General features: G+C 40.4%; 1 protein-coding gene across 1 annotated transcript; it reads right to left on the reverse strand.

Annotated features, from left to right (window-relative positions):
* Positions 1 to 1,447: 1,447 nt before the first annotated feature.
* TBX18 (T-box transcription factor 18) lies at positions 1,448 to 25,474 on the reverse strand. The gene is made up of 8 exons (XM_030267545.4): positions 24,656 to 25,474; positions 23,717 to 23,900; positions 22,087 to 22,188; positions 18,980 to 19,151; positions 12,484 to 12,651; positions 11,241 to 11,305; positions 7,530 to 7,624; positions 1,448 to 5,021 (listed from the first exon to the last, which is right to left on the reverse strand). The coding sequence occupies exons 1-8, from the start codon at positions 25,368 to 25,370 to the stop codon at positions 4,297 to 4,299; spliced, it is 2,226 nt and encodes a 741-aa protein (XP_030123405.4). The 5' UTR covers positions 25,371 to 25,474; the 3' UTR covers positions 1,448 to 4,296.
* Positions 25,475 to 25,518: the final 44 nt, after the last annotated feature.

The following is a 25,518-nucleotide window of genomic DNA, read 5'->3' on the forward strand; positions in this document are numbered from 1 at the left end:
TGAATGCATAGGACTTCTTTTTTGGGTAACAAACATCTTTTCAAAGTTTGAACACAACAGCACTGACAAAAAGAATTTAAAGCAACTTGAATTCTCTAGAAATGTTATTTCTTAATGATGAAAGTCATCACCTCTTAGAAGTGTTTGTCACCTTGTCAAGTCAGTGTTTTGAATCAACCATGTAACTGAGGAATATGATGGAATATAAGGCAAAAATGAATTTTCCTGTAATTTTGCATATACCAAATTGACATATCTACAACTTTGTGCTAGATACAAGGCAAAATATTGATTCTTGAGGATCACGTTGATGAAGAGCTCAACTGACAAATTAACAGTTTTTGTTAACTGCAGTCAACCGCGAAAAAGCACTAACTCATTATGATGAATCGCAATCTTTTAAAGCATACTTCTATACAGATTAATTAGATATATTATCTTTACAAGAAAAATATACCCATATAACTTGCGAGCTACTTCTGAGGGCATTTTATATATTTTTCTGTTGAACTGCTTAAGGTACAGGCTTACTAGCGTTAATGACAACAATGTCCATGACTTTCAAGTTGCTCCAGTTGTCTCTCTGCTGAAGCATAAATGAGCCCTCTTAGAGTCTGATGATGTTATAGAAAAAAATAAAATCAATTTATAATAAAAAAGGACTGTTCTCTTATTAAAAACAGAAGCTTTCATTCTCCCTGGAGGCCTGATATTTATGATCAAGCATTTCATGCCTACTTCTCTTGTCCTAATTCTGGTCATTTGCAACAATGCTGGTGTTAAGTGACTATGAAACCCTAGTCTCTGAAGTAATCATTTTCAGGCCCTGTGCCCTACATGGAATCGTTTATTGCAGTACAATAGGAAATAAGGCCACTATGCCTAACAGTATTCCTGGAGGGAGAAATGCTGCTCATTGCTGAGTAACAGTGTATACCCACATGATTACTGGTTGTAAATTCTGCCTTCAAAATCAATGGCTTTTTGCATTTAGAACTAGCAGAACCAAAGGGCAAATTACCAAGGAAATACAGGGAGAGAAAATGTGCAAAGTACCAAGCCCCTGCTCAAGAACCTAGTTTCATGGAAGTGCTAACTTCTCAGATCCAGTTGATACAGGGCAGCTGAACTGCTCTTGGCAGCTGGGATAATACGGGCTATGAGAAGTACCAAAGTTCCATCATTGGCTAAAGACCCTGGCAAGCAGCTCAGTCCATTTTCCCCACATAAAAACCTCACAGGTCTGCTTTCAGCCCAGTATCTCCTTATACACAGCATTTGTTGGGACTGTTCTTTTGAACAGAAATAACAAGAGAGGTTCAGCTGCAGGTGGTTAAAGAATTGTGGACTTGTTGTATTAAGTCTCTGAAATTCACAGCTTACCTTTGAGTCACTGCCTTTGGTCTTGCTGAAGCTGTAGTGAAAAAAATAGGCCCAAGCCTCTCAGTTTTCCAAATGTAGTAAAAAGTGTTTGAATACACATTTTAATATATTTTCTGTGGCATTTTTGTAAAATACAGATATATAATTATAGATATAATGCATACATAGCATTTACTGTATTGATAAAAAGCTAGTCTTTTCACAATGACAAACCAATATTTACAATATTATTCAAATTTTAAGGAACAAATAAAACAATATTGTGTGATTATATGACAAGAATAATTTGAAGAAAAATAAGAGACCAGTTCTAAAAAATTCCCAGACAATAAAGTACATAGTCTTGACAGGAGCACCGCCATGAACATCCATGCACAACCCTTTTTTTCTCTCCCTATAGGAACATGAATGATTTAGCTCTTCCATATTTCTACCTAGTCACAGCTGATATGTTGATATGGCTACTTATGCTTTTTCAAGTACAGATTAATTGTATCATCTTTCCACTTAAGTATTTTTCCAACTGCAAAATTTCTAAGTTTTGCCTAGAGCAGGAATAACTATACGGAAGTTACTTCTTAATTTAAACCAATAGAGCTATGATAATTTGCATAGCTGAAAATTTTCCCATCTTCTAAAGACCTTAGAACCATTTCATAAACCAATAGCGTGAATTTGAATAAAGTTTTTAGCATTTCATGTCTTTTCTAGGAAATATGCCTCAAAGGATACTGCACTGCCAAGACCAGCAACAGAGCTGAAGTACACAAATTTATCTTGTCATATTCATATATGAACACTACCCAGCCATTCATCTGTAACATATTGTCCACAGCACAGCAAATGTAAAGATGATCTTTATCTTCAATGTACTGTCACCCCTTTTTCAGAGGAAGAGAAGTGCTAGCATCATGTTTTTCAGAAGGAAAAAATGTGATAGAGACTGAGTGAAATTAGGTTTACTCAGAAAGGTCACTTAGAAAGTTTAAGAAGGAAGCCCACATCACCTCAATTGCATTGTCTTCTCTTTCTAACTTTGAAAGGGAACTTTTATACTTATCTTTAACAGAAACAAGTTCATAACCAATAAAAAGAAAGCATTCTTCAGGCACGGGCTTAAAGATTGCTGTTCTATTCCCAGATAGGAGGTAGCAAGAGGGCTGTTTCCCCATGTATTATCTCCATCCCACTGAAGAAATATTAGCTGAAATGAGTCTTTTTTGAAGTGAGAGTAAGCCCACTATTTGCCTGAAAAGATACAGGAACACTTGAGGCACATGAAAATTCACCTTCACCAATAAAAATCCAACAAACATAAACCTGAAAGACCTTAATCTCCTTCAATGCTGACTGGGGAAGCATTTTCAAGCACATCTGTACCCAGCTTAGACTGCCTTTACATCACCTGCACAGTATAAGTGAGGATTAGCAAACTGTTGAGGATGACCTGTTCTCTCGAGCACTAAAATTTGTTTCACAACCCCCGTGGTTCAGCTCTGACAGACAGGCAGCTGAGAGGCAGCTTTTGCAGAAGGACTGGTACACACCTGGGCTGTGCAGGTGCAGATGAGGGCAGATATTTCACCCTGGTAAATGCCTCCCTGTTGTCCTTGTCACTCTGGAGAAGTCTGGTCAGGAGCAGATGGTGATCTACATTCTTACAACGGCCATTTAGAAACCAGAGGTGGGAACGGAGGAAACCTCTCCTATTCCAGGACAAAACCTGAGCAACAGAAAGCAGCTATGAGAGCATTCTGCTTCCAGAAATACTTTTGGGCAAACTGGGTCATCTGCCTAATTGATACAGGTAATGTATTTATACTGAGGCTGCGGGACCTTTTGCCCTTCTTAAAAAAAAAAAAAAAAAAAGAAAAACCAACCCACCAAAAAAAAAAAAAAAACAAAAAAACAAGAAAAACCAACCCAACCAAGCAAATACAAAAGAAAAAAAAAAACATGTCTCACACACACAAAACAGGTAAAACCAATAACAGAATTTCTCATCCTGCTCACTTTTTTTTTTTTCATAAATCAAACTGAATTGTTCTTTAAAAAAGTAAGAATACAAAAACAAAGATACATTAGAATATCCTACTGTCCAGTAAATGTCTTATAGGCAATATTTGTGGAGGAAAAATGCATCAAGCCCTACCTCTGACAAAAATTAAGCACCCCAATGTTCATTTCATACAAAGGAATGCTGCTTCTAGTGCTGTTTGTTTGAATTATTCCTATCACCACAATTTGGATACGCATTATTTTTCTTCAAATATATAATCATAAATCTAGACTAATGCTGAAAAAAAACAAATCCTAAGTGAGAATGCTGTGCCGTGGATAAGCTAAAAACAGCTTATCATGAGAAGACAAACTAATCTTTCTGTTTACTTTGTAAATAATCCATTAGCTAAACTTCTATTTTAGGCTGGATGCTTGATGCTTAACACTAAGAAGTCCAAATATCCTTTGTATGCCTTATAACAGAAGAAAGTTGTAAAATGCATCAGCTTATTGTATGAATGTTTTAAAGAAACTCACTATAGAGTACTATAGGAAATATAAGTGGGCTTTTTGGTGTTGTTTAATACTCCAAGTGTCACTTCATTCTTTAAAGGGGTTAGAACAGAGGAGGGGGAAAGGGGAGGAAGTCTTACTTAATTTGTTGCATATGTCCCAACGTGTTATACAACTAAGTGTATTATACCAGAAAACTAAAGCAGTCTGCACCGCAGCAAACTCTGTGTAACTCAAAATAGGAGAATAATCTGGCCACAAGCAAGGCAAAATTTCAGTGAAACTTCCTCTCATATTATATATACACACACTTTACAAGCTACATCGAGTGTCCTTTCATATTCCAAAAGAAATACATTGTAGACACCAAACATACTGTACTTTTACTTAAAGGCTTCATCAAACCATATGTGCAGACACTTGAGAAGATGAGAGTGTCAAGCTTCCTAGGGTCCTAGAGTCAAAGAAATTCTGCTGCCCCCCACTGCTAAGTAAGTGCACTCCTTCCACGGGGGGCAACATCTGCCGATCCGTCATGGTTCCACTTGGCGAGGACCCCAAGAAACTTCCTTGGGAAGAAACGATTTTCTCAGGACTGGCAGCCAGCTTAGGGGATGTGGAAAAGTTATATCCATAGAGTGCACAGGGACTGTGCAGTCTAAATGTGTTGTAGGAGCCTTGGTGGGTTTGATTAGTGGTAAAGGCGTTGCTGGATGGGGAAGGCATGATGTACTGGAGCTGCGGAGACATTCCTGAAATCTGCATGGATAAGCCAGTCTGCGGGCAGCTGAATGCATCCCCATCATTGCTGCTCATGGACATATTCACAGTCGTGCTGCTCGACACGCCGACGTAGGAGGGAGTCCTTGGGGGGGCGAAGGTCTCGCTGGTCTGGTTGGTGAGCCGGTTGTAGGTTTCAGCCAGGGAAGTGCTGTATCTGTTCAGGGTCAGGCCCGAGCGGGCGCAGGCTGTGTAGTCAGCTGGAGCAAGGGTGCAGAGCTGGCTGGTGTTGGGGCTGAGGTGGAAGGCAGGAGATGAGCAAGGGGAGCCGGGTAAAAGGTGGGGGTGGGTAGATGGCACTCCACTGCCAGATCCCTGGAGTAAAGTAGAGGAACCTGCATTTCCTGGAAGAGAATATTACAGTGTAAGAAGCACACTGGGAAAGGTCCACTTCCTAGGTGAAAGATCAAGACCTTTGTCTTTTATAATAACCCTTGAGATTAAATCCAACTCAAATTAATTAAAAAATTTTACATACATGCGCAGGACAATGTGTGAGTAAACCACATGCATGTTTCTAAAGAAACAACTTGACCAAGAAAGAGAATTGAAGTTATGTTTTTACAACCATCACTCAGTATTTAGAGCCCAAAAGGTTAACTGCTTCTTATATGACATGGAAGGAAATCGCATAGCAGTTAAGATGTAGCCAAGTGACTACCACATAACAGGGAGCCTTCTTCAAAAGTATGATTTTTGGCTTGTCTACGCTCTTGCTACAGTCCAGAATGTGTTTCAAGTACTCTGTGCCTGACTGTCACTGTCAGAGCACCAGCTGAGGAACCAGCTCCTTAACTCAGAGGCTCTCACAGGTAACAGCTTCAGGAAAGTTCCCAACTTCAGAACAAAAAACTTCTGACTTCAAACCAAAAAATTCTGAGAATAACCAAAAAATCCAGAACACCTTCAGGAAAAGTGTAGGCTGAACAATGCACATAGCTGCTTCATTTCTTGAATGGATAGGTTTGCAGCAAACTGTTTGCAAATTGTTCATTTGCCAATATGAGAACTTTTTATATTACAAATACCACTGCTGAATGCTCCTGAAAGCACACTGCTTGCTACAGGTGAAGCCTTTTTTCAGGTCTGAAAGTTTCCCAGCTGCAAGGAAGACTTCCTTTCCTTAAAAGATTGCATCTTCCTGAAAACTGAGTGTGGAAAAATTAACTGGGGCCTTTTACAGTCTCCCAGGCAGAAGACACTTAACAAGAAAGACCTCCTGTTTATGAATCACATTAACAATCAAATAGCTTGATGATGCAAAGAGAGAAATTCTGTCAATAAATTAACAGATTATCATAATAGGTGAGCTAGTAGAAAAAAAAATGTATTACTAAAGTATGCGGCTTGCTGCTGCTTCTCTGTTAATGGGACACCACAAGCATAAGGCACCATTACACACTGCCACATTACAGAAATCCTGGTATAAGACACAGGGTTTTTTTAATCTCACCAATGCCTCCACTATCTGAAGATGGGCACTTTCAGTGTTAACAAACAGGACAAATTTCTAAGGGGGTCTTTTGCAAAGTGTCTATGTCCAAGGCATAGATGACTAAAGATTTTGCAAGGATCCCAGTTTCCATCCCCAGAATACCAAGAGTAACTTCAACAATCTTCTTAACCTCAGGCAATAGCAGAAAGGGAAGCAGGAAGTTTATGGCAGTAGTTCCCCTGCTCCCAAACAATGGTCCTATACACAAACAACCAATAAAGCTGGTCTGTCTCCTAAATGTTGTCTTTCAGTCTTACACAGTCTGACAAGGTATTTCAGGTCTCATTCTATCTTCTCGTGAAAAACCTTTTTGATGAGATCATCCCTCACCCCCATGCTATGCCCAAAATTCTGCCAACACTCATCCAATGTATCTATGACTTGGCACAAAACTTTCTTTTAGTCCTATCAAGGACTGAATACTCAAGATTTCTCAGAGGAGTGAACCAAAAAGCTGACAAAAGAGATTCTTCTTAATTTCTCTGTGTTCTGGATTTTTGCTCTGAAGATGTTTAACAACTTTGCAATCAATACATTATCAGGAAACCAGACTGGATATTTGTAAATTTGGTAGCAGAAAATGCAAAGAATTGGGAGCAATATGTCTGATTTAGCAGGGAAAATGCTGAGAGGTTTTCTATGTGCATTGGTGTATATTCTAGAAACAAAAGAACTCAGAAAAGAGTACAAGTCCAAATGGGCCATTTAAATATTTTTCTCATTCATGACAAAACCTGCACAATGGAGAAAGTGGAAACAAAGAAGTTTCCAACAAAAAGCAAAGAGCAGGAAAGAGCAAAACAGAGAGGAGATCCATTTCTTTAAGCTCTAGGATGCAGATAAAGTTTGTTGGCCCATTTACTGAACAATTTTCAGGTCTTTAAGAATCAAGAAGGTGTTCTAAGAAGAAAACAAATTAAGCTTCCTCCTATTTACTCATTGCTTAAGAGACCGTTTCTTCTCTCATTCTTTTTTTTTTTTCCTCTCTTAAAAAAACAAGTAATTCCTACACTGCAGTTTGGATGTGTACAATAGAACTCATCTGTAAATAATTTCTACCTTCTGTATCTAGCCAGAGCATAACATTAAGGAATAGCTTATTCAATCTTTAAATAACTGGCATTCTCCTCCACATGTGATCTGATTTTTCTTTACAATCTAACATTTTTATCACCATGGTAGTTGAGTTAGCATTAGTTTTCTAACTTAGAATAACTCTGATGAGGGGGGATGGCTGTCTGTGGTTAGTTGGTTGTTTTTGTCTTGTGAGTAACAAACTTACCTAGACTTTCATAAGGTATGATGGGCAAAGCTTCATCTTTCATTTTTGTTTTGAAAGAACACAGACACTCTTTACCTTGTTTGGGTATCCCAGGTATGTCCTCAAATGTAAGTGTCCTCAGTGAAGGTCTCCAGAAGGCATAAGACTCTACCAGAGCTTCCAGTCCCATTCTATTTAGAACAAAAGAATTATGGTGTCAAGAAAGCAAGCTGTATTTTGCCACACGTCTCTGGATACTGGATCTCAGAAACATATAAAAATTAGTAACATTTCAGGATTATTTTCAAGTTGATTTTGCTTTTTAGAAAAGAGCCTTACAGCTTACCCATGAGACCACAGGGACCTGCAACCACTGGGCTAACAGCACACAAAATGTTTTCCAAGTCCACAAGCCTGGCTCTCTATTTCAATATTTTGAGCCTTTTGGGAGGGCTGTTTGAGTGGGAAGATTTGAGTAAAATTATTTCAAATGTTTTGTTAATTTCTTAAAGAGATCATCCCTCTGGCAGTTAAAACTTTAACTGCAAAAGGGATGATCTGCTATTTCTTCCTAGAATAAAGGTGATACACTGACAACTTCTATTAAAACAGCATTCCCAGTCATTACTGATGAGATGGAAAATCACTCTTAGAATATGAGCAAGGCAAGGATGCACAGCTATTTTGCTAATAAAACCATACATAAAACATGTTGTTTTGCTAAACGAAGTGCCTTTAGAAACTAAAAGTCTTCAGTCATTTTCTTGAAACAGTGTCCTGAGAAAACAGAAGTAACTGTGTTGACAATGGTGGCAGACACTATTTAGAAAATTCTGTTTCCTGAAGATAAAGGCCCATTTGTTTTCTGACAATTGTTTATAAATAATACACCTCAGAAGTATATGAATTTAGAGGTATAATTTTGGTGCTATTTTTGGCTGCTGGGCCCCAGAGGCCTGTTGAGTGTCAGCATCGGGCACACACCAAATACAAGTGCTTGCGTTTGAGCAGCAGTACTTTGTAAACTTAAATTATGTAAATACCCAGTCTTAAGCAACTGACATGTTCTGATCCTACTCCTTGCAGCAGGAACATAAATGTCTGTCAGGAAACACTTACAAAGCGCTTATTAGCTGAACCTGGACTAAAAAGATAGCCTTAATTTTCTGCAGTAATGGTGAATTTTCATTTCCAGTTAAAGTAGAGATAAAAGCCACCTCCTGGAGGAGTGTGGCCAAGGTGGTAATTTATACAAGATGCCTTTGAACAATTTCCACATTTTATCACCACCCTCATTTGTGTTATCAAATGCCCAAGTTTATTTAACAAAACAGTTATGTTTTTCCTGAAGTATTTAAAGGGAGAGATTCTGGTCCTTTCCTGAGTGAAAGTTTTTATAGGGTCAAACTTAAGGCCCAACTGAAGAATGAAACTACCCTCAGCACCTAAATTCTGTTGCACTTTGCAAATGCACTGGGACTGTTTCTAAAAGGTGAAGCCACTGCTTCATGTAAAATGCCCTGTGGGACTGAATGGGAATGACCTAGAAGGGCATATTTTAAATTCAACAGAATTACTGCATGCAACAGTGGAGAGTGAGATAGCTGCATTAAAACAATATTGAAAAGCTGGGTATAAATACCACAGTATTTTTTTTAATCCTGTTGCAGACTAAAATGCCTCAATGATAAACACACCAGCTAGAACAATGAGGATAACAGAACCTTAACATTTAATTTCAGTGTTTAGTAACAGAGCAAAATAATAATTCACTGAGTATACCAATAGAAATTTTCCACGACAATTAAAATTCTGAGTTGAATTCCCAAACATACTTATTCAGTAATGCAGACTATAAAAGAAAACAGCAATACTGACTTCAGCAAAACAATGTCAATTTGCAACAAAAGAGAGTTTGCAGAGTCAATTCTGTAATGAGTCGGTTTGTAGAGCAGAAGTACTCAGACCTCATCTAAAGGCTGCTCCAATTCAAAGATGTTCCATTTTAGAGATTCTCCATTTTAGAGATGCTGGCTCTTCCTTCAGGCCTTGCCTTCTTAATCCATTTCCATGAAAAATAACTTTCAATCAAAATATCCTGCTTTTTTTCTAATGCCTGAACCAGACTATTCCTAGCAGCCCAATAAAAAAAAAAAAAAAAAAACACAAAAACTAGTCCCTTAACTGTATTTGTGTAGTTGCAGATACAGTACTCTTACATCATCCTGAAATAATTCCAGAGCTGTCCCACCACATTAAAACCTGTTCAATTGTTTCTAAACAATTATTTCCTTTCTATCTAAAAGGGCATCTTCCCTTGTTTCATGTAACATTATGGAAGAAATTCTAAGTCCACCTAAATTTGCATGTTTCAGAGGATCAGGGTTTCTTAGGAGGTTCCATAGTACTCATTTTATAGTTCTGCAAACAGCAAACACAGCAGAGACACTGCCTATGAGAGACAAGAGAGAGCTTTCCAACAGGGCATGTATGGCAACCCTTTTCTTCCTAAAGTACACACAGCATGTTTTGCTTCTTCAATCACTGCATTAACCTGGAAGCTACTGTTCACTTAATTTCTAATCAGAAGGCTACAAAAGAAGGCAAAGCTCTATTTATGTCAGTGGCTACAGAACACGGATACTTATTTCTTGATAGAAGACAAAATCTCAGACATACTGAAAAGATACTTACAGTGAATGCAAATCTTTACAACTACATCATCCGTTCTATTCATTTTCCAAAAAGTACTCCCATTTGCTGTCCAGTTTCAGGTTTTAATGTAACTCAGGTCTTATGTAAAACAGGCTTTAATGCTGTAGCTTCTGCTAACAGAGAAGCTCAATAAAACAACTATTAAAAAGAAACTCTCTGATCATTCCTACCAGCACAGTCTGCTCCCTTCTCAGCAAGGCCTGGTCATAAATATAGCAGCTGCAGACACCAAACACAATGTGGTAGCTGGAACTGATGTATACTGTTCACCACAATGAAATACTGCTTTTTTTTTAGCTGAAATGGTTTAACATACAATTCGAAACAGGCTTAAGTAGCTTGCATTGAACAGTCATCAGACAAAATACCTCATTGGCACTGGCAGCCCAGGCCAGACCTAAGTCTCCACCTTGCACTACACAGATTTCCCACTGCTATTTTGAAAGATTCATGGATCAAGAGAGAATAAGCAATTAATCAGTCCATCTGCCACAGAAGATATGGAAAGCAGTCTCATTTCAAGGTCTTCTAACCTGCTAGAAAAGTTATTCACCTAAGGATTTAAAACTCCTTAGACTAAACAGACACTTGAACACAGGTCTCCCACCTCTTAGGCAAGTGTTAAACGTAAGGTTACTGCACAAACCAGTTTCTCCCCCTCGAAGAGGAAACAAGCCATTAACTCATGCTATGTGCCACTTATGTACAAGACAACCTGAGCTTGTAGTTTGACAATCATATCTGCAACTTGTCTCCAGCCAGGAGAAAGAGAAGATTTCAAGCACAGCCTGAAATCATGGACCTGAGTATACATTAAGTCCACTTGCAACCTTCATGGTGTGTCACTGCTTCTGCTGAAAGGAAACTTGAGTACATGAGTCAAGCCAAGAGCCAGTCTGTTCCTGACCTAGATGGTCAGAGGTGTAGCAATGGCAATTCACAGCAGAGAACATTACTGGGAAGTTTGCGTGGTCCCTCAAGGAGTCTGAGTTCTCAAATTATTTTGTCTGTAAGTACAAGTGTTTGCCTTTAACAGCTTTCACAAACTGATTCTGTCAGCAGGAACAAGCCCAGCTCCTTCCCAACACCTACCTGTTACGGCCCGAATCTCTAAAGCCTTTGGCGAATGGATTCCTATCAATCTTCAGACGAGTTATCTGTGAATATTATTAAACTCAGATAAGTAGCTCAGAAAACAACTCTACTGACAGAAAAAAAAAAAAGCTGACAGAGGAAACATCTTCATATTTATATGGTTTTAAGATGGTTGTCCTGAAATAGCAAAATAAGGACCAATCTTCTGATCATTATTTTTGCACTTCCCTGGAGACGCTAATAGGTATTTAAAGCTTTCAAATGGCAGTAGGAATTACTGAGAAAAAACTTCAGGCAAATGTCATTCTTCATTTAAGAGAGTACACTGTCTAACTGCAATAAAATTTAAATTTTATTTCTGTACTGGTCAAGAAGGAAATGTGAAAAGAGAGATTGTCTCTAGATTATTATCCTCCATGAAAAAAAAAACCCAAACCAAACCAACCAACCAAACAACCAACCAGAAACCGAGCTAAACACACCACACCTGAAATAATCATTATTTATTTTAATAAATGGGAAAATTGTCAAATATTTATATTTCATGGCTTTCCTGCTCCTCTCTTTGTAAAGTTATTGATGCATATGTAATTTCAAAAAACACAGCTGCAATAATTTATATGGAATTAATAAAATGTCACAACACTAATTATGGTGTCATTATGTATGCTGAAACTTAAACAAGAGGTAGAAAAAGCCAAGCGATACAACCTGAAGCTCACTTTTGACTTTGAACCCGTGTGGATCCACATAAATTGTCCTTAATATAGGCTGAATGCAGTTAATAAAAACAACTGCAACTTTCTTCAGAACTCAGCTTCTATGTTAAGGTCCTGGGAGTATTAAAAGCACTGGAGTCAAGAACAAAAGTGTTTTAAAAAGCCTCTCCTGACACTTATCTACATTTAAAGGTACAGGAACACCTTTAAAAATTAGACTGCTCTTTGCCTTGCTCGTCAATGCTGTGTTTATAATCAAGACACCATTAAGCAAGCTAATTGGACTGTGTGATCTCCATAATAAGAAAGATTTTTTTACATGCAGCATCTCTGAAGGCCCAGCTATAGCCTCCAGGCACTACAGCAATGCTAAAAGTGAAAGTTACTTTTACTAAAAAAAGAGTTTAGATCATTCTATTTCAATAAGGGATATAATGACTGTATCTATTTTTCTCCTATCTCTTACATCTCTAGTCTGCTCTGAAAAGCCTGTAAAGTGCTAACCAGAAAGCCCAAATTACCTGTTGATTTTGGTATGCTGTGACAGTAGTGAAGACTGTCTCAGGGAAGGAGAAGGCTTTCACCCCTTCTCCCGAAGGGATGGGCTTGACAGGGGACAGATCATCTCCGCAGTCTTTTCGGATGACGTGGACACGAGGCTGATATTTATGCATAGAGTGAAGGATAATCTACGCAGTCATGCAAGGAAAAAGACAACATTTGTTAGAAAGGACACCCTGCTGTTTCAGGACTAATAGCTTTTTGGAACAGATTATGGTATGTGTTTACCATGCCACTTACTGGAAATCAAATGTTTTCTTTAACCTCTGAAGGTTCTTGTTACAGTAGTCTAATCCCTATGCATTTATGTTATTACCAGCCCTAAACATTTAAAAATTACGACTCAGGAGCTCCAAATTCAGAGACTGGCTCAATTGAAACTGGCTCAAAAAAAGGGAAAAAAAGGAAAAAAAACTAAAAGAGAAATCAGGAGTGAAGTCCAGGTCCCACTGGAATTATGAAACTTTTGTCACTTTTTTCCACTGAAGCCTAGGTTTGACCTAACAGGATTAACAGCAGCAAAAATTTGCCTTTTGTTTTTGGAACCTCCAGAATGAGTTATTGGAGCAATTTTTTTCCTTATATCCCAAAGGCAACAAATTTTGATTGGAACACAAGCTGAGGCTCTCACATTGTGAAGAACCATAAACTTAAAAGTAAAATGATAACAAAATCCAAAACTCTAAAGTGCTAATAATAATCGATCTATAAAACAGACAATGAATTTCAATTTAAAAACCCTCCCAGCATATAAAAACTCAATCAAAAATAAATCATAAAAGAGAAGTGGATGAACTTACACTGCATAAAATTAAACACACAAATACCTCTTGGTACTGCACCCCAATTTTAAAGAAGATTTAAAACACAGAATTTTTCCTCTATTTTACTCCACTTCAGCTAACCACTATTAAAATAAAGGATTTCAAGAAAAAAAAAATTGAAGTTCTGCTATTATTGTTGGAAACCCTAAGAAATTAGTAACTTGATAAATAAATAGTCCTATGGCTATTGGCCTGTGGAACCACTAATCAACATTCTGGGGAAGCTTTTTAATTTCCTGCTCCTTGAGTAGGCTCAGAATGTGCGTGTGCTCAAGCACTCAACAGAGCCCCTATGTCAGACACTATGGAAGCTCATTTACCCAAATTATATAGAGGACATTACATTTGTTTGGATAACCTAGAGTTTGGCTAGTCTAATACACTTGGTCCTGGCCAGATTACATGACCCTGATTTGGTATGGCAAGTTTCTGGATAATCAGAGGTTTCATTAGCCTTTAAGTAAGGTTTTGACAATGACATCACAGGCTCCAATTAATTTGCTCAGGGAGTGCCCTATGGATATTCTCATATGAAGTCTTTTTCAAGTTTCTTAAATCTTGAGCAGAGCAAGATATTTCATCGTGCAAAAGTGTTTTCTCTTATACAACACTCAGTTCTCCAACAGCAAAGATCTACAAAATGAAAATGCAGAGAGGACAGCACATCCCTCACACTGTTTTCCTATGAACACCCAGTGGTACCAGGGGAGATACTGGTGCAACAGGAAAAGAAATTATCAAGAAAAGATGTTGCATGGCTCAAGTCCGCTGCTGTTCCGTGCCTCGCCATTTGTCTGTGTGCCACTGAGCATTCCATGTTCTCTCCCACACGGATTACTTGACCCCATCAGCTCTGTGGTGCAAACCACTGCTGGCCCACACATCAACGATAACCCTGGCAGCTACAAAGAGTGCTGCTCACACATCAGAACAAGTGACATCAAAGCAGCACAAAGATGAACACCTCCCACTGCTTATCTGGGTGGCTATTACAGCTAAACTGATCCATGTCATCTCCTAAGAACAACCTGTCTGGCCTCTGTCCTGTACTGAAATTTCCTGTGCTGACACACTGTTTTGGCAGTTAGCAAATTCATAGCAATATTTTTTTTTTCTTGATTTTGTACCATGTCTTCTAACAATGGGACCTTTGTTCGTGATCTGAAGGACTCCGAACTCTAAATAATGCATAACTGCAAAGCCCTTGTGAATTAAAGTGCCACATATGAAGACAGGACATAAAAGGAGAGGGAGATGCAACATCCACTCCAAAAACAGTCTGCAAAGAGAAAGCTAAGGAAAAGGAGATTCTGGCTTTCCATTTCACAGTGCTTGCACATTTAAAAGTACCAATAGGACCTAACAGTTTATCTGCAGTAACAGCAACTTTCCCTTCATGTCTTTCAAATCCAACACCAAAAAAAAAAACCCTATCAGAACTCCCACTGTGTTCCCAAATATGAACTGGCATTACATTCAACTCACAGCTGAAGAGCCTGCCTCTCTCTCCAAAGTCCTCACAGAACAAGATGAAAACACTTCATGCAGGAATAAACCTCTCCCACAAAAAGTAAAATTAAACTTTGGCCGCAGCAGCTGTCAAGAAATCATGATCAGATGGAAGACACCGCAGCAGGGAGCACACAGGTAAGAGGCAGAGCAAAGGCCACCAGAACACCTGCAGCCACACAAAGCTGGGATTACCTTTGCAATGGCTTTTGACAGCTTCTGCCACAATAACGCCTCAGAGCTGACCCTGAGCATGAGCACCACCATGGCACAACCATCTCATCCAGAGCAAATGAGAGACAGATACTTCTTCACAGGGGAGACGCCAGTCCTCCAGCAACTTGGCTGTGCCAAGAATACAAAGTCACCTCCCCACTACCAACACAGTCCTTGCTGCTGTTTTTGCCAAAAATCCTCCTTTATCCTCCCTCCAAAGCATAAGCACTCAGACTCTCTGCAGTTAGGGAAGTGTGTGGGGCTGAGGAGCACGGATTCCCTCTGTACTAAGACGAAAACTGCAAGTGCAAATACTGATGTTTCACAGTTTTACATTGTGACAAGAACATATAACTGCCCAGTGACTGTAAGCAGAGCTCGCTACTTGGAGCCAAGTCTGGGCAGAGTTACAGTCTGCCTCCACTTCCAGCCTCGCCCCTCTTTCAAATGGGGAAAAAACCCACCCCAACCACCAAGGAATAATTAACACACTAACAGCCTCATTTTCACTAAAAGTTAAAAGATGTTCCTCGGCATCAAAAAATACTCAGTTGAAAAGCATGGAAAATAGCATAAAAAATGTTGACTTTTCCCCTCCACTGAAATTCAGTTTAAAAACTGCATTGAAATAGAAAAATTAGCCAGCTCTAACCAGCTGGAGGGAGAGACTGCTTTTACAATGCAGCACTCACTCCACAGATGAGAGAGGGATGAGAGACATTAACAAAGAGCATCCAGACCATGAACTTTTCAGTGACAACTGCAAAATCCAGGTTTACTTTTCCTTAGCATCACAATTTACATGAAACACACAGAAGCCATAGTGTGTGTCTTTAATGACTCCATAGGAGTACAGTATTTCCAAAGAAGGAAATTCACTCTTTTTGAGATCAGAAACACACAAGGAAAACATATCTGTACAAATTTTGCTTCATCTCCACAGACTGCAAGTGGAACCCATGTATCAGAGAGTGTCCTATGTACAGATATGTACTTCAAAAATCTCTGAGCTGAGCAGCACTCTAAAATTGCTCAGTCACAAATCCCACTTAAATGCTGATGAAAATAGCAGCAGGCAGCATGGAATCTGGAAAGTGCTCAAGCAGTGAGTCTCTCAGAGATGGCTGATCTCCTTTTACAGAATGCTAATCCCAGGGCAACACGATGGGAATGAACTGGCTACCACCAACAACTACCACAACATAAATACTGTATAGGAATTATACCTTAGCGCCTATTTGCAAATACTGTCTCTAATCCCATGGATATGGACCACTTCTCTCAGAGATTCTGAGAGTTAATACTCTAGAATAGGTAAAAGGGCTCTAGACTGACATCATGCAAGCTCCTTACCTCAAAGTCTTCAAGATCAAAACCTACCCCTAGGATTTTAACACAAAAACTCTGCAAAAGTTTATACCTTTGACGAGCACAGGAAGCATAAAGGAACAATTTCAACAGGGATTAAACTGCCAGAAACAGAAAGCCGGGAAAGCATTCCCAAAGAACAACAGCTAAAGGCCAATGCTGCTTGGTGGAAACCCCACTGAGGTTTCTCTTAACCACTGTGCCGATGCATGAGAGGAAAATAACCTACTTTCTAATAACCTAAATATATCCCATGTCCATACAGGAGAGGGAGAGTCAGAACTTCTGATACAAGAACAAATATTGGAGGGATTCTACACCCTTGACTCCTAGCCCTTCTAATTCGCCATCCGTCCCCTGGTACCCTCCTGAGAAAAATGGTTTCTTCCTACTTAAGAGAAACAATTGGGGTTTTTTTATATTCATCACAAAATATGATTATTCATTTTCCATTATTGCTAGAGGCATTCAGAGGCTGCATAGCTTTTTCAATACAGCATTCCACACTACCATAGCTTTAAAAGAAAAAATGTATCCATTGGAAGAGACACTTTTCTGCTTTCTGCTTTTGCCTTTTCTGGTAATTATGAATGACATGTTTGCAATTTTCCAGATTTGAGAAATATGAAATTATTTTACAGTCATCCTTCTTTTGTCCTTTTATTTCAATACTTAAATTTCCATTTTGGGGAGGAGGGGCACTGCCATAGCTCTGAATCAGTTCAATGTGTCTCAAATCACTGTACTTGAGCTTTGCTTCACTCGCTTCCAAGCCAAAGTGCTTAACTAAAGACCAGAAAATTTATATCCCTCTGTATTACAAATCACAGTGTGCTGTGTACACTACACAGGTTTCAGTTCAGAATAAATACAAAGCTAAAATCTGGGATGGAAAAATAGAATAACACAATTCTCTGCATAGCTGAGATTTTATCACAGGGCCGTTTGCAACTGCAAGTGCACGGGTGGACCACACAGTACCCACAGAACTTCCCTCTGCACCCACCGAGTACAAAAACCAGCTCACTGCTGGAAAAGCAACATTTTATCCATTTGCATCTGCTTCACTTTCAGAGCCCTTACAATAGACTCAAGATTCAAGGAAAACAAGTCCCTCTTGAGAGGAATCACAAATACACAAACAAATGGGAAAACTAAGGGAACTTCATGTGCTAACCTTAACTCAAATGGACACTCCCAAATAAGACTCCATAACTGTAATTCTAGATAGAAGCAATATAAAACGTCTTTTGTACCATCCAAGAAAAGCACTGCTAACTTAAGAAGCATGAATACCCCCACATTTCTTTTAAGGAAGAACAAAATAAAATAAGGAAAACTATTGCAAAAATGGAACTCTTTTTATCCTTGTTATCACATTTGTTAGGTCAGCCATGCTCCTGTATTCCTGCCTCTGTTCACTGCATTTTCAAACACAAATAAGGAGGAAAAAACTCAGACTATCTATTAGCAAAATACCTGGCTCAATGTCACAGAGTTGCAACCATAATGAAAGATGAATGTGGTATCTTTTGCTCTGCACCAGGTATGTTTTCTTTCACTCCTTTCCTTGAAGGAGAAAGTATCCTGGTTAATAAATTGGGTTACACTAAGGACAATGGAATCCACATCCTGTCTCAAAACTTTCCTCTAACATCTTAAAACTACCACTTGGAACTTGATGCTCCTTCTGAAAGGATTCCAACATTTGTCATTTATTACAGTGGTTTGTAAAATCAAAGACTTCATCCTGACTAAAAACAATCCTCATTTTTTAATTATTTCTTAAGGTGTCAAGTAAAACTATTTTAGGGATTGCTGGAATGATACTGGCTTACATCTGTCATGTTTCAACAGTTTTGAAGAGAAAAGGAAATATTAACATAACACATTTTGTCACATTAGATAATGTCATAACTAAACAATTTAGAACTTGCAAACAGAACACTCATACTGCATACGTCTTCGCCAGCTTTTCCAGAATTAATGAGCCTCAGCTGTGAAAGGGTCTTGCTTCATAAGGTATGTAATAAATCATCATCGGAGCAAACCCAGCTCCCATGTTGTTCGTTTTTGACTGCAATTATTAACACCTCATGGGATTTCACACAAACGTTTAGGTTAAGAAAATACTTAAGTGTATTTTTATTCACGTGAAGTTATTGCACACTATTAAGGTTTCTCCTAGCGACTTGTGAATTTAGGCGTCCTTTTCGATCGTAGGAGAAGTTGCGAGTAACATGCTCCGTGGGAAATACTGAGAGCAATTCTGCCCCTCTGTATTAGGCAATTTAGCCTTGTAAAGACTTACTTTGCAGAAGGAGCTCTCTATTTGAGCGGGGAGTAAAACAGCAGGCTCTAATAAGCAGTTAATTATCGGGGAAGAAAGTAAGAAGCTTTTAGATGTGGACAGTAAAGTTCCAAAACAACTCTGATAAGTTAAGCCTATTTCTGGCGCTCCGAAGCTGTACGTCAGAGCCTCTCAGGGTTGAGCAATGCGCCTACACATGATGCCACCAAGGAAAGAGCAAGTACTCACATGCCCTTGATCATCCAGCTCGTTATTGGTAAGCTTCAGTTTGTCAAAGCTGATCACTTGTCTCATCCATGTCTCCCCCGAGGCGGGTGAATCAGGATGAATATAAACACGAGGCGGCACCGGGGAGTCAGCATTACCAGCCACCATCCACTTGGAACTATGATAAACATACCTGTAAAAGGAAAACAAACACCTTTAACCACAAACACCAAAAGAATTTATTAGACCCATTCAGCATAAATAAATTAGGGTCCTTACAGCAAAAACCCATCAATTAACAAAACATGAAAGGACACAATTTTGCATAAATAAAAAGAATTCTTTTTTGATTGTTTGAAAACGTCATCCTGGCACCTGCGAAAATAAGGTTAAAATCCATGCTCTGACCTGACCTTACTCTTCCTAAAATCAGTCACTGTCTCAACACTAGGTTTCAAAATGAGCTTTAAGGTGGTGTCAGTTCATTGACTGCTACAGCTCTGCTCTGAAAAGGCATCAGCAAATAGGGAAGAATCTGGTCCTTCTTTTATCAAATTGAGTAGTAATTCCATATTTGGAAGATTTATCATGTTGAATCTAACATAAGACTCTATAAATAAAGCTTATGAAGGGAAAGAACATTATGATTGAAAAAAACAATGAAAGTATGTGAAACTATGCTCTTGATATTTTAGTAGACCTTATTAATAGGCTTGAATAGTATTGCAAAAAAGTTAAAGATGAAAACATGAAGTCTGTATTTCATTTGATAGGCCAATGCTGACAAGATGATTTTATAACAAAAATTGTGCCTGCTTTGGTTAAAAACCTGTTTTGAAGGCAGGCATTTCACAAAGCAGTTTAAAAAGCATTAATTGAAAGGGGGTTTTTTTCAAGTACAGTAAAAATCCAGTAATTCAGCTGTCTTTTTAAATGAAAACAATAAAGACTTTAACAAATTATATCTTTGCACAATTTAGTTCCTTATTAGAAAAAGACAAGCAACACAGTCAGAACAAAAAACAGAATGATCCAATGCAGGACTCGCTCCATACAATTCAGATCAAGCTGCATAGCTAAGACCTAGGATGCTGGTGAAATTCTCTGCTGGAGACAAATTCTCCACCTCAGATCACTGTTGTAAACATTTTTCATTTATTTTATATTTCTTGGTTTATGCTAAAGAAATGCTTTCCCTAGAAAAGTAAATAAAGTTATAAATACAAATTTAGTAACAAATACACATTTTGAGCTACAGCGTAAGTTTCCATATATTTGCAAGGCCAAATTTTGCTAGAAATCCAAACCTAGATGTAATTTTCTTTATTTCCATTAGTTTTGCTATCTGCTCTGTCAGCTAAAGACTAGGCTCCATGTGACCGTTGTCATTTCTACGAAATTTAAAGATCTGCAAGACAGTGTGTGAAGCTGCAAAAACAGCCAGAATGGAAATAACAGACAGAAATAAAAAGCACAGATTAGAATGAGAAGAGGCGCCACGTGAAACATGTAAACACTAAAATTTAGTGGAAAGGTTAAAGGTATAGTTACTAATACATGAATTAAAAAAAAAAAAAACTTGGTTGCCAACTAAGAAAATACCGCTCTTCGTACAACTCTTGTTACTTCAGTTATCTGGGCACCATGTACCACACTGTGAAGACGGTGCAAGTTAGTATGACTGTAATTATTTTAAATGAAATGAGGTTTAAACAATTCATACTCAGTATAATTGCTTTTAAATTTTAGTATTAACATTTAAATTAATTTGGAATTATTACCTTGCTTTTTTTATGAATTGTTCAGACCTTCTAGGAATTATATGTTTAGATTGTTAAATAAATGTACAAAACAACACAAAGCAAAAAAAGAAGAAAAAAAAAGCTTCCATTCGAACTGCACTGCACTGGTACAAGGAAAAAGAAGCATTTTTACTCCATGGTAGAAACAGGAAAGACTCCCCTGACTGTATATGCTGGGCATTGTCAGCCCTGGTATCTGGTGCCTCTTGTTGAAAAACTCAAAATCTAAAATGGTCCTAAGAAAGGTCTTATACACCACACAAGAAAATTACAAAATAGCAGTCAATGAGGTAAGTAAAGAAAAAACACAGGGCAGCATTTGCTTAGGAAACAAGGCAGCATTCCTGCAGAACCAACCTTTTAATCATGGTCTGAAATATTCCTAGTTCTAGAATTAATTCTGCAGTGGTTTTCCCTACATTATACTAAGTATAGGTTAAAACAATCAAACCCGCAATTGGTAAAGACCTGATCCTGTCTCCTCTGAACTACTCTGGCCAGGCTTCCCCCCTGGCTACTCTGGAGCATAGGATTGCATTTGTAAAGCAAGACCTTGGAAACGGCTTCAACTCACAACAGGAACTGCTGCGGGCTCAATCTTGCAATCATTTCTACAGGACAAGTGGCTTCTGCTGAGCCCAGCCAGCTCCCTCAAAACACAGCTAACCTCAAACAGTGAGAGCTTCAGCACAAAATTTCTACTCCTAAATATTCAAAGAACAATCTCTTGTTCCTCACATCATTCTCCAGACAATAATGCCATTAATTCTTTAAATAACAGTAATTAGAAATATTCCATTCTTTTAGTTTAAGCAACCAAATATCTCAGTGATACAGTTCCTGAATTAAATTCTATAAGCAATTTGAAGCATGACTTACTTATAAGATAGCTTGTAAGTATTTAAATCAGATATCCATGCTATTAATGTTATTAATTAATGTTAATAACATTTGGTACCAAAAAATATACATTTTCATATTTATTTGTTAATAGGAAATAATTCCCACTGACAGGAGGAGGAATAAAATATTATAACATTTCCTGACCGCACTAGAGCTGCACTCTGAAAGCCAAACCTGGGCATCTGCCCACAGGACAAACACAGTGTGAGGGGAATGTATCATGAAGAGCTTCAACACGAATTTTAGTTGCCTTTGCATACTTGGTACAATATGGTCTTTTAAAATACACTGTGATGAAAATAAGAACCTTCAAGGAGAGTTAAATATGATCTTCTGCTAATTTATGTTGTGTTAATAGTTTCTTCCAACAGCCAAGCACCCTATAGCTTACATCATATGTTTTTTGCCTTAAAGTCACCATACCTGTATCTTTTGTTATCCACTGGCACAATATCCATAGCAATGTAATACTGCTGATGTGGGTCTAAACCTGAGATCTTCACTCTCATTGCAGGAAACATCCGCCTGAACATTGGAAAGAGAGAGGTCATTTTTAATACGAAACAGACTCGGGAATGGTTGTTTAGGAAAAGTAACCGCTTCGTGGGATTTTTCTAGTTCTTCCTTTTAGCCTACAGAGTCCTTTTGGACGATTATAGTTACATAGCCATGAAATGGCCCATTCGATATGTCAAAACAGATTTCTAAAGTGCATTTACTCGAACAATGCTTTGTATGTTTGGGGATACGCTTTGGGAGTACAGCTATTACCACATCATTTCAACTTTATTGTTAGACAGTAAATCATTTGGTTTGAGACTTTACTTTAGCAGTACACACATTTAAAACCCATTTGAGATATTAGTAAGAAATGTATTCCTGGAGATGTGCAAACGCCACCTCCACCCAGGAAGCCCAAGGCTTACAGAAAGGCGAATCGCCACTAAAGTTTCAAGTGACAGCAGAAAAATGGTGTATCATTGCTGTAGCAGCGAATTAGAAAGCTAAATCTACGCTGATACAATTATAACACCGCAAGGATGCAGTTATAAAAGCCAATGTGCCATGCTCTAACCCAACAATATGGTCTTTATTGACACGGGACTTCCTGTCTGCAACTTACTAAAGGTGAAGTGCGAGAGCTACTCTGTCTTTGAAAGGTATAGTAAAACTTCTTTATTGAAAGCAGAAACGAATCTATGAGCAAATTTCTGAAAAAAAAAATTCAAACAAAAACGACGAAAATCCAAACGTTCAAGATTTAGATCTTTCTGTGGAGAAAAGGATTAATTAACCAATGGGTGGTTTGAACATAAAACTGCCCTTAGCTCTTATCTTGGCATGCTTTTTATCAGAAAACTTCATTTATGAAGCACAAAGGGAAAAAAAAAAAAAAAAGAAAAAAGAAACTTCCTGACTGCAAGCTAATAAAATACTCTTCTGCATTTTATAAACCTGAAAGTTATTCCAGTTTACTTAGTATTTGCTGCTGTGCAAATACATATATATATATTAAAAATCAATCTATTAAAAGTAGTTGCTGGAAACAAAAATCCTATCTCCACCATTTCTGAATAAGTAGGGAGGTAAAAACCTGACTATGGCTAACTAGTTTTTGCTGTTATTTCAGTGCACCTGTAAGATAAAACAAAAATTCCCCGACTGGACTCCTTTAAGACAAATGCAGCTTTGTGCTGTTTAAGACCGCGTTTCAATCACTAATAAAGCCTCTCTGGAAATGCAGACGGTAGCATATGGATTCAATAAAATATGTTTTTGTAATTTCTAATAAGTTCAAATACTTTTATACTTCCCAGGTTTTTACCATGTGTATCCCCTGGAAAGGGGAAAGGCTTCCCCCCAGAAGGGCACAGGGCTCCCAGACCTGGCCCTAATGAACAGGAAACCCGAAACGCCACATGCTCCCGTGCCCATCTAACATTATCGCCATCTACCTGCCTCGTAAATCTGGAGGGTTCCCCCGGTTTTGGGGAGCTTTGATGTGCCCGCCCTCCCCGGGAGCGCGCGGGTGGCGGCCCCGCCGTGCCCTCACCTTCCCGCCTTGGTGATGATCATCTCCGTGCCGATCTCGTGGAAGCGCTTCCAGAGCTCGGCGCCCTGCAGGTCCACCCGCGGTGCCTGCGGCGTGGGCAGCGGCGAGCCGGGCCGCGAGCCCTTGGGGGAGCCGCCAGGGGAAGCGGGCGGGGAGCCCGCCAGGAAGCCCTCCTCGCAGCCGCCTGCGGAGAGAGCGGAGCGAGCGCTAGCGGCCGGGGCAGCGCGGACTTCGCCATCGAGGGCTCCCTCAGTCCCGGCCGACCCGCCAGCCCGGCGGCAGAGACGGCCTGCGCCGGCCCGGCCCGCACATTGGCTCCGGGGAGGAGGCAGCCCGGCCGCGGCAGCACGGCCGAGCCGCCAGGGACGGGCTGCCCCATCGTCGCGCCGTGCCCGGACCGAGGCGGGCGGCATCCCGTCCGGGGAGAGAGGACGGCAGCGCATTTCGTTCGGCCACGGCCTTCTGCCCCGCAGCGTGAAACTGCGCTCCCCTCCACACACAGCAAATTGCACACACACATATATGTACGTGTTGTGTGCGTGTATATATATATATATATATATATATATATATATATATGCACACATAATTATATACATAGTTGCATATGCATTCTCAGCAGCACACATACGTATATGTGTCATATAAGCGCTTTTGCCTTTCCTCCGAAACAGGGCTCGGGACAGCCCCCCGCCGTCGCTCCACCGCGCTGCGGCACCGACAGCCCCGCCGGCAGCCGCCCTGCCCCGTGCCGGCGTCCGAGGGGCGCCGCGGATCCTCACCGCCAGGCCAGCGGGAAGGGTGGTGGGTGCCCACGCAGCGTGGAAAGACAGAAGGGATAACGGGGAATCAAAACGCCGGTCGCGGCGGGGAAAAGAGTTCCCGAGCCCGGCCGAGGAGCGGGGCCGGGGCAGCGGCGGGGCGCGGGGCGGCACTCACCGGCGGGGGCGCGGGCGGCGCAGCCCAGGTCCATGTCGCCGCAGGTCCTGCCGGCGGCTGTGGCGGGAGAGCTCTTGGCGCAGCAGCCGCTGCCGCCTTCGTCCTCCGCCGCCTCGTCCTCGCCGCCCAGCTTCCTCCGCTTGGGCAGCCGCGGCGGCGGCGGCGGCTGCTGCTGCTGCTGCTTCTCGGCCCCGATGAGAGCCTCCACGGAGAAGGCGTGAGCCTTGAGGCTCATGGTGGTGACTGGCGAGGACCGCCGCTTGTCGGCCATGCCCGCCACCCTACAGCCCGCGCATCCAGGCGCCCCGCGGCCGCCGGCACCGGCACCCGCGCCCGGCCCGCCGCGCCGGCCGCCCTCCCGTCCTCCCGACCGCGCAGGCAAGGGGCTGGGGCTTTTCCTCGCCTTTCTTTTTAAATCCGAGTTATCAGCCAAGTTTTTTTTTTTTTTGTTAGTTTTTTTTTTTTTGGGGGGGGGGATTGTTTTGAGTTTTTTTAAAGTGGAAAAAAATTCTATTCCTTTCTGCAGATGCGTTCCTTCTCTCCCCCTCCTCCTCCTCCTCCTCCTCCTCCACGTTCTGCCCCGTCTGATGGGCCAGGCAGGGCTGACATGGGTAACAAACGCTCTGCGGACACAAATTAGGGCTTGTAATTGAAATTTGTTGCCTTGATCTGTCAGCACTTCCAGGCAGGAGACCTGTGGGAAGAACTCGCTCATTAGTGTCACTGCGGCGGCGGGGGCCGGGCGGAGCCGCGGGGCGGGGGCGGCGCGGCTCGGCCGCCCGCAGCCCAATCAGCGCCGCCCCGGCCCCTCCGCCCCGGCCCCGCCGCCCTTCCAGGGGCCCCGCCGCCGCGGCCGGGGGAGC

This window comes from Taeniopygia guttata, chromosome 3 (genome assembly GCF_048771995.1).
Source record: "Taeniopygia guttata chromosome 3, bTaeGut7.mat, whole genome shotgun sequence".
NCBI classification, from domain to species: domain Eukaryota; kingdom Metazoa; phylum Chordata; class Aves; order Passeriformes; family Estrildidae; genus Taeniopygia; species Taeniopygia guttata.